The 11,123-nt window shown below is 43.4% G+C and overlaps 2 protein-coding genes across 3 annotated transcripts in view; both read right to left on the bottom strand.

Annotated features, from left to right (window-relative positions):
* Positions 1-644: 644 nt before the first annotated feature.
* On the bottom strand, positions 645-3,443 carry zfp36l2 (zinc finger protein 36, C3H type-like 2). Of its 2 annotated transcripts, none has more exons than XM_005735131.2 (2): positions 3,111-3,443; positions 645-2,911 (listed from the first exon to the last, which is right to left on the bottom strand). In XM_005735131.2, exons 1-2 carry the CDS (start codon positions 3,198-3,200, stop codon positions 1,700-1,702), a joined length of 1,302 nt encoding a protein of 433 aa, XP_005735188.1. In that variant the 5' UTR covers positions 3,201-3,443; the 3' UTR covers positions 645-1,699. The 2 variants fall into 2 exon arrangements, with proteins under 2 accessions (XP_005735188.1, XP_005735189.1); XM_005735132.1 differs by having other exon boundaries at positions 645-2,908.
* Positions 3,444-5,860: 2,417 nt separating this feature from the next.
* Positions 5,861-11,123, bottom strand: part of LOC102213197 (thyroid adenoma-associated protein homolog) — a 44,516-nt gene continuing 39,253 nt past the window's right edge. The window contains exons 8-9 of the mRNA XM_005735130.1: positions 9,406-9,581; positions 5,861-6,500 (exon numbers count right to left, since the gene is read on the bottom strand). Of these exons, the coding sequence (XP_005735187.1) occupies positions 6,177-6,500; positions 9,406-9,581 (500 nt within the window). The 3' untranslated portion in view covers positions 5,861-6,176. The remainder of the gene's footprint in view (positions 6,501-9,405; positions 9,582-11,123) is intronic.

Below are 11,123 nucleotides of genomic sequence, written 5' to 3'. Positions count from 1 at the left end.
ACAAAAACGAGGAATGGGGACTTTGAGAAAGTTTACAGTTGTGTTTTTTTTTCCTTTCTTTTTTTCCTGTCAGAGTGTCTGGAGTGGTAAGAACCTCTAGAAAAAACAAAAATCCAACACTACATTCAGTTCCATCTGGATTTATAAAAAGATGCAATGTAGGAAAAATACTTTATTTGGTTAATTTTAAGGCATGTCAAGATTATGAACCCCATAGGCACTACACAATAATACTGGGGCACAAGGGATTGCTACATTCTTTAGCACGTGGCTGGAATCACAGTGTGACCTCGTGCAAACAGAAAACGAAAAAGGAAAAAAAAATAAAAATACTTTTTGGTTAATTTATTGACTCGGATTCTTTGTCACTGAAGTCTGATCTAGATCAACGAAAAGAGGAACGAAGGTTTGGACGGTCTATGACAAACCATTGTTTATACATTCTACAGACACATCTAAATAAGGATCCTCAAAAAAGAAATAAAAAAAGAAAGCCTTCTACAGCTCTGACACACAACCTCAGGAGCAAACAGCAATCACGCAAACTTTTTTTAATAAACGTAAACAAGGAAACAAAATTAATGAAATAAATATCACATACGTTCTCTTAAATTAAGATTTTTTTTTTTACTCATTTACAATAAAAATAACCAAGTGAAGTTACAAAAAAGGAGAAAAAACAATATATATATTACTGTGAAAAGAACATACACTCCACTTTATGCAGATTAATAATGGCGATCATAATTTAAACATAAAAGAATATAGATCTATTGCTTCATCATACTTGATAAATACAGTATGGACACAAATTACCAATGTAGCCTATACTTTTTTTCACAAGATAATAAATAAGTTAAATAGTCCATAGCCAGTTATGCACCGCTATGTAAATCACTCAAAAAAAGAAGAGAAAAAAAAGAAACAGCTAAAAAAATATATATTCAACCATCAGCAGTGATTTCCCCAAACAAGCCCAACTCAAGAGTGCTTTTTAACCAAGCAACAAACTACACTAACCAAACGAACCACTGGGTGGCGCTGGGTGAGAGACAGATCTGGAATGGAAGTTGAAGCTTTCAGAGAGGAAAGAAGAAGAGGATGAAAAAAAATAATAATGTTACTTTAAGTCAAGGCATTTTCTTGGCAGGATGGGAGGAAATCTGAAACCGCTTACAGTCTCTTCTTCTTGTCAAGTCATGTTACACACACACACACGCACGCGCACACACACACACACACTTAATCCCAGGAAAAGTGTGGCTTGCCTGATAGAGCAACAATAAGGGAGAAGAGGGCTGCCATGAGCCCTTGGGCAAGGCACTGATGGAATGCCTTCTGTTTGCTATCTAAGTTTTATTACAGCTATATTACATATAAAGAAAAAAATACTAGACTAATGCCAGGTCAAGGACACTTTAAACTGAAGCTTTATTGATCTCTGCGGGTGAGACTCTCCTCTTGCCCCCCTCCAGCGAGGTCGGAGCAGGGTCAGCACCTTTAGAGCTGGTAGAGATTTTAAAAGTCTTGCACGAAGGCACTTCAGCAGGGATGGATGCTGCTGAAATGAGGGCAGTGGGGTGGGATCCTGGGATCCTCTGCTTTGAAGGACAGCCTCTCACTCACTGACAACCCACCTCCCCTGACTCGTCCATCATAATCCATATGAAAAAAAAATAAAGAAAAAAGAAAAGTGTGATTAGTCATCTGAAATCGACAGCCTGCTGAAGATTGGCAAACGTCTTCCAGCGTCCAGACTCGGGGACTCGGAGCCGCTGAGGCTCCCGGAAGAGCTGAGGGACCCGCTCGCATAGCTCTCCCGGTCAGAGAGCGAGTCTGGCGGGCTAGGAGGAGGATCGAACACCGGCGACTCGTTGAGGCGGCGCAACGCCTGCAAGTGGCTCATGTTGTAGGTCGGCGGGGAAGGTGGGCACACGCTGCTCTGCACGTTCCCGTAGTAGGCACCGGTGGAGTGGTTGTTGGCGTAGCTGCTGCTGGTGTGCACAGTCAGCGGGGCCAGTAAGGCTTTTAGGTCCTGTCCGGGGAAAGAGAAGGCACTGTTGATGCACGGCACGGAGTTCGGAGACAGAACGTCGTCGTTGTAGTAGCTGTGGGCGGAGGTGCAGGAGGAGGCTGAGGTGGGAGGCGGAGGGGTCCGGGACGTCGGGCTGTCGAGCAAGGGAGACTCCAGTCCGTGGTGGGTGGAGAAGCCGGAGAAGCTGAGACTGTGGTGAAGCTTTGGTCTGTCCCTCTGGGTGTAGCAGAGCTGCTGCTGCGGCGGCAGGACCTCTCTCTGGCCGTAGCCGCAGAGCTCGCGAGCCGATCTGGGCTCCACCGTCTGCACGTTAGCGTTGGCGGGCGGAGCGGGCCGGCGCTCGTCGGCGTTGTGGATAAAGTGACAGCGGGGACCGTACGGGCAGAAGCCGATGGTGTGGAAGGTGCGGCACGGCTCAGTTTTGTATTTAGGGTGGCGGGACAAGCTCCTCAGCTCGTGGTAGCCGTGAGCGAACTGACATTTTTCGCCGTACTTGCAGGAGCCGTTCTCCTCGAAGGGCCGACACAGCTCGGTCTTGTAGCGGGTGGAGTTGATCTGTGAGCCGGGCTTCTGCTGCAGCACGCCGCGCTCTCCGTTCTCGCTGTAAGCGCGGTCGCGAAACTTGTTCTCCTTGTTAATGAGGACCGTGGCGCTGCTGTTGCTGCTCGGCGTGTTCTCCTTGAGGCTGTCGTAGGTGCCCATGGAGAACTTGTTGCCGTTGTTCATCGCCTCCACGTTGCTGGTCGAGTTTCTGCGGTAAAATCCCGGCGTGAAGGCGCCGCCGGAGCCGGGAGCGCCAACCGGAGCTCCCACCGCCTTCTTGTCCAGCATGCTGTTGATGTGGAGGGCGTTCATGTTCATGCTTTTATCTTGCTGCTGGGAAGAAATGACACCAAGTTAGCGTCTCGGACAGTTAACTGCGTTACTGTTTTGAGCACATGGCATAAAGACTGCGCCTGCAGTATTTACAACTTGTTGCAGTCGAACATATGCAAACTGTGCACAAGTTAGTACGCCACTTCAAGCACAAAACTCATTCAGAACAAGAAAAGACTCTCAAAGCGTCAAACTTTACCTTATAAAGCATGTCCATGTCGTAGAAAGCTGACAAGACGGTCGCTGACATCTCTTTTCCCCAAACTTGCTGCCGCACTGCCTCTTTCATGGAGGACCGAGCAGGATCCTTGAATGCGTCGAGCAGTAGTTTGTGCCACGACTGTTTTTTGGTTGTGGAAAAAAAAATAAAACTTTTGAAAAGTTGCTTAAAAAGCTTCTGTGCAGGTTTAAGTCCGTGAAAGAAACAGGAGGGAGGGAAAGAGGGGGGTTAGGTTTGTGTTGTTGAGTTGTAGGTGGTTTTATTTCCTCCCCTTAAGAAGCGCTGAGCCAGAGTGCTTTGCTGGGAGCTCTAAGCCTTCGTATAAATGTTGCGTGGCCGGGGAGGGGCGAGCTCAAGTCGGCGCAAACTTTTTTCGAGGAGCCGCCTCCTCCCCGAGGAAAAAAAAAACTTCCATTCACCGGTTGGCCGTCTATTCTTTAACACCACGCCTTGAAAATGAAATACAACTCCAGCCCAACCCCCCCTACAACCACCACCCTCTCACGCCCCCGAAACTTTTTTTTAATTTTTTTTATTTAATTTTTTTTAAATCACACAATTTTGTGGAAGCTGGTTTTGCTTTTTGGGCTCGTTGAGAAAGAATGTGGTACTCTACTATGAATGCGTGCCAGCCTGCAGCGCATTAGCGAAGCTCGCTGTCGTAAATAGAGGGAGGTTTTAAGGCTCCTGAAGTCCTGGGATTTGAACCGACAGTCTTCTTTTCTTGTGCACTTAGAAGCTGACACATGTATTTGTAATGGAAGGAAATTCAGCCTCTCCCTGCTTCTCTGCCTGTGGATGGGGTGAGACCACAAGTATGAGCGCAGAAAAGACCAGTCAGAGTGCAGCACAATTTTTAGACTCCACTGGTTGCATAATCCACAGTATCCACTCTACACACACACACAGGTTCTATATGCCACCATGATCCACTTTAATCTTGTCACGACGAAACTTTTTTAAAAGGGTTGGCTTTCACCTTTGAAGCCGTCACTCCTAAAGCACAACGTGCAGAGTCATTACTGCAGTAAATAGATTTGTTTTGGTTCAGTCTTTTTAAAGCACTCCTCTAAGTTCCTCTAAAACTTGTTTTTCACCATCCTCCAACCTCAAGAAGGCCCAGACTGTGCAGGAATGTGGTTTTTGTGTGGAGCGACAGAGCAACACTGCCCCCTAGAGAGCAGCAGGGGGATCGGCGAAGGGGGAGGAGGACTGAGGCGCCACCTGCTGACCAGAGGTGGATAAGATTTTAGAGGTCCACCCAGGACAGTTAAACTGGAGCACTATCATACTTTTAACTGATTATTTTTTTAAATAAAAGCACAGCAATTCGTATTTCTGCACAAAGAGGTGAAAGTAAAGCTCCTGAAACGCAAAAAAAAAATCATTTTTAACATGTTTTTGTCATTTTAACAAAACCTCCCTGCCTAACAATAAAAAGTCCCTCGGTTGTAAAGTCAAAGAGTGCAGTGTGGTTGCAATAAGTCCCCCCATCCTTGCAAGGATGGCAAAATGTTCACATGAAAATGTCAAACTCCTCAAGTCTGCTCTCTGGAGTTATGACAAGATTAAAAAAAAAACCACAGTGGAAAGATTGCAGAGTTGGCAGCAGAGCACGGGAGCTCTATATCAGGCCTCCGAAAGGCAGATATTTCAGGCAGGAGGGTATTTTAAAAAAAAAGAAGGAAAAAAGCAACACATATCACCAGAAATGACTGGTTTCTGCAACACTGGTTTTCCATATATTATTATAATTGGAAGAGTGATTCTAAAAGTTTTCCTTCTGTGACATGATTCAGTGTACTGTTAAGGGCTGAATGGTTTGGTTAGAGATGGAAGAAGGGCAAAAAAAAAAAAAAAAGGGAAAATAGCAACAAGCGAAAAACAAGTGACATAAGAGCTTGGAATCTACTACTACCAACCCTAAAATTAGGCTGAGGGCTGCCCCAGGACTATTTGCAAAGTTGTGATAAATAGTTTAATGTGAAGGACAGACACAGCGAGGCTCCTGAGAAATCCCTCGAACACATCCTCGTCCCGCAGAAACCGCTCTCTCTTTGCACGGCTCTGTTTTTATTGGGGGATGTCGAGGCGCTCCAAAACATTACGTCAGTTTTACTGTAACTGGGAACATGGCTACCAGGGAGAGAGGGAGAGAGAAGGGTCCAGCTGAATGAGGGGGCAGCATGGATCCACACACACACACACTCAGGGAGGACAGTAGCGTATTGTGCCTGCCTCCTAATTACATAACCGGGAAAACTAGAGGGAAGAATAAAAACGCAGTCCAATGGGAAGAGTCCTGCAGTAAATTAAATATCACAGGAAAATAACACCTCGTATAAACACACAGGAGTCAAAAGCGTACGCTGAAATACAACTCTGGTGACGTGTCAGCGCCGACACAATCGCCGCACTCAAGCCCGAAAAGCTTCAAGGCGCCCGAGTTGTTTTGTTCCGAATTAAAATTCCCTGGTGGACATGGAGAGCGCGGGACGCACTGCGAGCTCAATGCTGACACTGTTGGAAGTTTGTCGTGTGACACATTCCCGCTGATAAGAGAACAGTGCGCCGAGTGTTGTTTTCGCACAAGCCCGGCTTGAATTATTGTTATGGCTCCACAATTGCCAGAAATCTGCACACATGTTCACAAAGTGTTGTTATTATCATCTGCAGCCTCTTTAAAACCATCGTAGCATTTAGAAACAAACAAAGAAAAAAAAAACAGGACATTATGTTTTATTTTTTCCATTTTAGCAGTTGGGAACATTGGATTTAAAAAGTACACTAATAACGGAACAGTAATCATGCACTTATGACGCTACTGGCAGTCAATGAGAGCAACATTTGTAAGACATGAAGTAAAAAACAAAAAACATCAGAGTTCCTTCATTCCCTCCACTTGATCATTAAAAGACTTCACCACAAAACCAGCCTGTGGTCTCCTGTGTCGGGCCATTAAAATCCATTTATGTGATAACTGAAATATTTGGAAGTCTTTTCCCATCGAAAATAAACAACTGGTGCAACTAAAACCGATCTCTTCTAGCTTCTCTGTCTCAGCCTGTCCAGCACCTCTAGAGCCAGAGCGGCCCTCTGCTGACGCAGCGTCAGCCGGGCGTGCTCGATGGTGCAGCAGAACTGAGGCAGAGCTGGGAGGGAGTCCAGGGCCTGCTGGGAGCTGAGGGCCTTGCTTTGGGCCAGAGTGTGGATTTGGTTAACCTGGTCCAGCCCAGCAGATCCCGGTTCCTGAGTGTCCTTGAAGGTTAGGATGAGGGAGCCAAGGTGTCTGTGAAGCAGCTTCACCCACTGGATGGGCTCAGCCCACAGGTTTAGATCCCCTTTCTCGAACAGGAAGTCGTCATCGTCCTGGTCAAAAGCAAAATGGAAGTCACTTTACTGGAAGGGAATTTAAAGAGTTTGCTTTCCCCCCCCCTCCCACACCTAGAGCTGGTTGTGTAATACCGATCCAGTTTCCACCAAATCATCAATGAAGTATCTCAATCTATAGCTGCTAAATGTTCCATCACCTTCACTAAATTCACAAAAATCACAACATCTATACTCACATATATGTATTTGTTTTTACTAAAAACAGTTCTGTGTTGTAAGTCAGCCTGTATCCACACAACTCTAGGCTTTTAAGAGCCCTAAAACAGAGACTTTTGTAAATGTTGTTGTACTTTAAAAGCTAGATTTTTGCTGACTTGTCACAATAACTCAAGATATGCTTTCTGCTGCCAGGAGAGACTAACTCTGAAGCTTTACTTTGAGAAAACAATCCCAGGCCTAAAACACTTGATAATAAATCTCCGTGGTTTAGTCACTATCATAAACTGTATATAGAAGACGGACACAGCTTCCAGGCCTGAAAAATGAAGTGCCCATCTGGAAGTGCTTCAGGCTCCTTAGGTTTCCAAAATAAGTCAGATTATACTGCAATTCATTGTAAAACAAACCTAATACTCGCCTGGTCTATGACCTCTCTTAAACATTTTCCTTATGAGTTTGTGGCCTCAAATGCTAGTTTTTGAAACTATTCATCCAGTTAGTTTCAAGAATCCTGTTCTTGTTGCCAGGCAATCAGTAAAAATCAGAATCAGAATCCTTTATTGATCCCTAAAGGAAATTATGTTGGTTACGGTGCTCCAGTACAAACAGTAACAAAAACAGACAGTACAAGTAGTAAGAAATAGCACTATATATATATATATACACACACGCACAACACACCCAGCACGCCCCTGTGGGCGGTTTATCCTTCAAGCTCGGGTCCTCTACTTGAGGGTCCTGCGCAGTATCTTAGCTGTTCCCAGGACTGTGCTCTTCTGGACACAGATCTCCGATGTTATTCCCGGGATCTGCTGGAGCCACTCGCCTAGCTTGGGAGTCACCGCACCTAGTGCTCCGATTACCACGGGGACCACCGTTACCTTCACCCTCCACATCCTCTCGAGCTCTTCTCTGAGCCCTTGGTATTTCTCCAGCTTCTCGTGTTCCTTCTTCCTGATATTCTGTCATTCGGAACCGCTACATCGATCACTACGGCCGTCTTCTTCTGTTTGTCTACCACCACTATGTCCGGTTGGTTAGCCACCACCATTTTGTCCGTCTGTATCTGGAAGTCCCGCAGGATCTATATATAATGTGTGTAAGTCACTTAATAATAAATATCTGAATAAAATAATTGGGGCGGAGGCTATCGCTCATGTTGCTAGGCCACATCATTGACGGTTCTTATGCTGTCATGTGACCAGTAATTTCAAGGTCAGAGCCGATGACGTCCAAAAGATTTTGGGACCTATAGTATTATATCCCATAATAGTTGGTAAGTCATAAATGTAACTGGACAGGATTTTTAAGACTGATACTGACGCAGATATTTTGTGATTTGAAAATCTGCTTCTTTGTTGTTTTAGGGCTGTCAGCGTTAATCTTGCGTGGGGCAGCACGGCGCTAACGTGTTAGCGCAATTAGCTCGCATGGGCAATCCGCGCTAACTCGCTAACGGAGATTTGCCGCGTTAATGCGGTTATGGCGTTAATGCCATTTTAACGAGATTAATGCTGAAAGCACCAGTTTCTTTTAGTCTTATGAAACAAACAGATTCCATTTGTTTAGCGTAGCTATTTAAGTGTCTATTTAAGTGACTGTTGTTGTGATTTGGCGATACTGCTTGGATCACCTGGTTGTTGTGTTTGTGGGGTTCCAAACAGATGTGTTGCCAATAGACTGCGCCTCTGCTCGACAAACCATGCAACGTCAAAACTCCATAATTAGCATTTCTAATTCCATTTAATGGCCATTATAAATGCAGATGCCAAAAGACTAGCAAGTAGCTAACAGATCGCTAATACGTCAATTGTGCTCTTTTAAGGTCACTCCAGGGCTCGTTGTGGTCCCAGCTGGAGTCAAATAAACGATATGATACAAATAAAGGATACCTTTTACGGTGGGCCTTTATTTAAGCTGACAAGTTGCTGCGATATGGTATCTACCTTGGTTTCTCACTCACATTCCACCCCCAGATTCTCATATCTGGTTTCAAAACATCGAGATGGCCACAGTTAAAACACTCAGTTTGAGGCTTCGGGAGAAGAGTTCATGAACTAACTGGTGGTGGCCCAGTCCATCTTTTATATACAGTCTATGGTTAGTGCGAGTAACAGCGTTCACATTAAACAGATTTATATGACTCAGTACCAAAAACTGGCAGCTCTAAGAACACACAATACTTTGGGTTGTGTTTATCTAATCAACCAAAGCTCAAAAATACACGAGCAACTAAACAGATGGCTAAACCAAATGTGGGTACAGAGCAGAAACCTTGGTTACTTAAAGAACTCAAATATATTGACTTCTTGTGAGAGCAGAACATGACAGCAAGAGCAAATTGTTCCTGATATTTCACACTTCACAGACACCACATTAACATGAATCAAACTGTGACTTTAGGTCAGTGTGTTAATATAGAACCTAATATATCCCCTACACAGCAGTGTCAGCAATTTCTTTCACCCTAACACTTCACAAACAATCCTTGTGCAGCCATAGAAAGTGCAACCTTGAGACGCATCCGTTTACCTAATGAAAATCATTGCTAGCATATGTAGTCTACTGTCTAGCAAACACTTCCCACTGTTTTTTCGAACTGGTCGTGATGTTCTTTTACCACAGTGTTACAGTTCAAGTTGTCCATATGCATCTGCACTCAGGTCACAATGACAAATAAATGAAAATCATGTAAAATAAGAGTTGAGTGAACGACACTCACCAGACTAGAAGCTTCATTTACAGCTGCATCCTGGCTGTGCTCATCCTCCCCCAGCAGCCACTGTGTCAGAGCAAGGATGCCGGCTTGTACCTCCCCCCACATCTCGAACAGCCGACACAGGAGCCCGACGCCTGAATCCAGGGCCGCAGGCGGACACGTGAACACACCTGCCATGTCTGAGCACAGAAGAGAACAAACATTTAAAATATATGCACACACTGCTTTACATATAAAACACATTTTATACAATCAAGCTCAAAAGGAGGCACAAGGTTACAGTTGGAACCAGGGAGGGATTTTACAAACTGAAATGGTAAGCAAGATGTGTGTGGTGCCAACAAGAAACGTTAAAACTAATGATTTACTACAAATGACATTGAAGCATTCAAATGTAAATAATCTCTAAGCTAATAAACACTTTGATAATGTAGAACTTGGATGTAAAAATCACCTGCAAGGCTATAATACACACCTTTGTGCAAAAGTATATATTTTGTTATCAAACGAGGAAATAGATACAGAAACATCGAAGCATGTGCAGACATACATGATATATATTATAGTTACAATGACCTTCAAAGTCGATATCTGGTATGAACACCTTTATTTTCCAACATAGTCTGAACTCTCTTGTAGGGCCGTGGTTTAATTCATTTGTTAAACACTTTTTAGACTAAACGTGTTTTAGACTAAACATGTCATCGTATTAGAAAACTAACACTCTTTTTTGCCAATCAGCTAATTTAGCTACACAAGAAAGGTGATAATACTCTCAGTAGGAAAGAATTTAATGTTACTTTTATTACAGAGTAGCGTCAGGGTCACTGGCAGATGTGTTATGCTAATGGCATTAAAACAGACGGTGCATGTCCTCAGACGACCTCTTTTTAAATACTATATTAGCAGGCCAACGTTTTTTTGTCAGAATGCTACTTAAAGTTACTTAACACAATATATGACAGCTGCTACATTTAAATATTTCATAATACCTAGTTTGTCTGTAAGAATTTACTATTTGCATTTAGGGCACATGGTTAATTATGCTAATGCTACGCTACTGAGGAGCTGGTGCATGTCTTTTAATTAAACATATCAAATCTAAACAGGTTATATCAGCAATCATGTTAGATTATGTTTATGTGCCCATGAGCTAAATTAGCTACACACCGTCTATGCACAGTTATTAAACATAAATTAGTGCTAAATATTTTATTACAAATTTACAAAATGTTGAACTAACCAGCTGGTACAAGTTGCTGTACTACCACATTTCAATCTGATATTCTTGTAACATGTGACAATCACTAATTGTAAATGTATAAAAGTATTTATTGATGCATAATGTTCCGACTAGACATTTAAAGCTAATTCTTCTGTGTTACCAGTGACTCACGTTAATTGGCTGAAAAATGAGACGCTTTGAGTACCTCAACTGAAATCTTAGTCAAGTCGGTGCGTTTAAGCAGATGTATTAAAACTCCTGACAGGGAAAAGAGAAACCTGGTGTTCCCTATCAGGATAAGGGTTAAAAAAAATATGGTGGACACACCTAGATTACTACAAGCACGTACGGATTATAGTATGTTTCTACGACACAGCAGCCCACAGACTGAGCCCATCGAGTGTCATGAAAGGAAAAACCATTACATGTAGTGGTGTGTCACTGAATCCAAAATAATTGAAACTTGAGCTGAAATTAAAAAAAAAAAAAAAAAAAA

This window comes from Pundamilia nyererei, unplaced genomic scaffold (genome assembly GCF_000239375.1).
Source record: "Pundamilia nyererei isolate P.nyererei 1_Seehausen unplaced genomic scaffold, PunNye1.0 scaffold00062, whole genome shotgun sequence".
NCBI lineage: Eukaryota > Metazoa > Chordata > Actinopteri > Cichliformes > Cichlidae > Pundamilia > Pundamilia nyererei.
The sequence above is the reverse complement of the archived record's forward strand: the minus strand, read 5'-3'. Positions and strand labels throughout refer to the sequence as shown.

Excerpts from the sequence above, each read along its gene's own strand:
- zfp36l2 (XM_005735131.2), bottom strand. The coding sequence starts at position 3,200 with ATGAAAGAGGCAGTGCGGCAGCAAGTTTGGGGAAAAGAGATGTCAGCG. Across the intron at positions 2,912-3,110 it reads ACATGGACATGCTTTATAAG|CAGCAAGATAAAAGCATGAA; the intron begins GTAAAGTTTGAC and ends ATTTCTTCCCAG.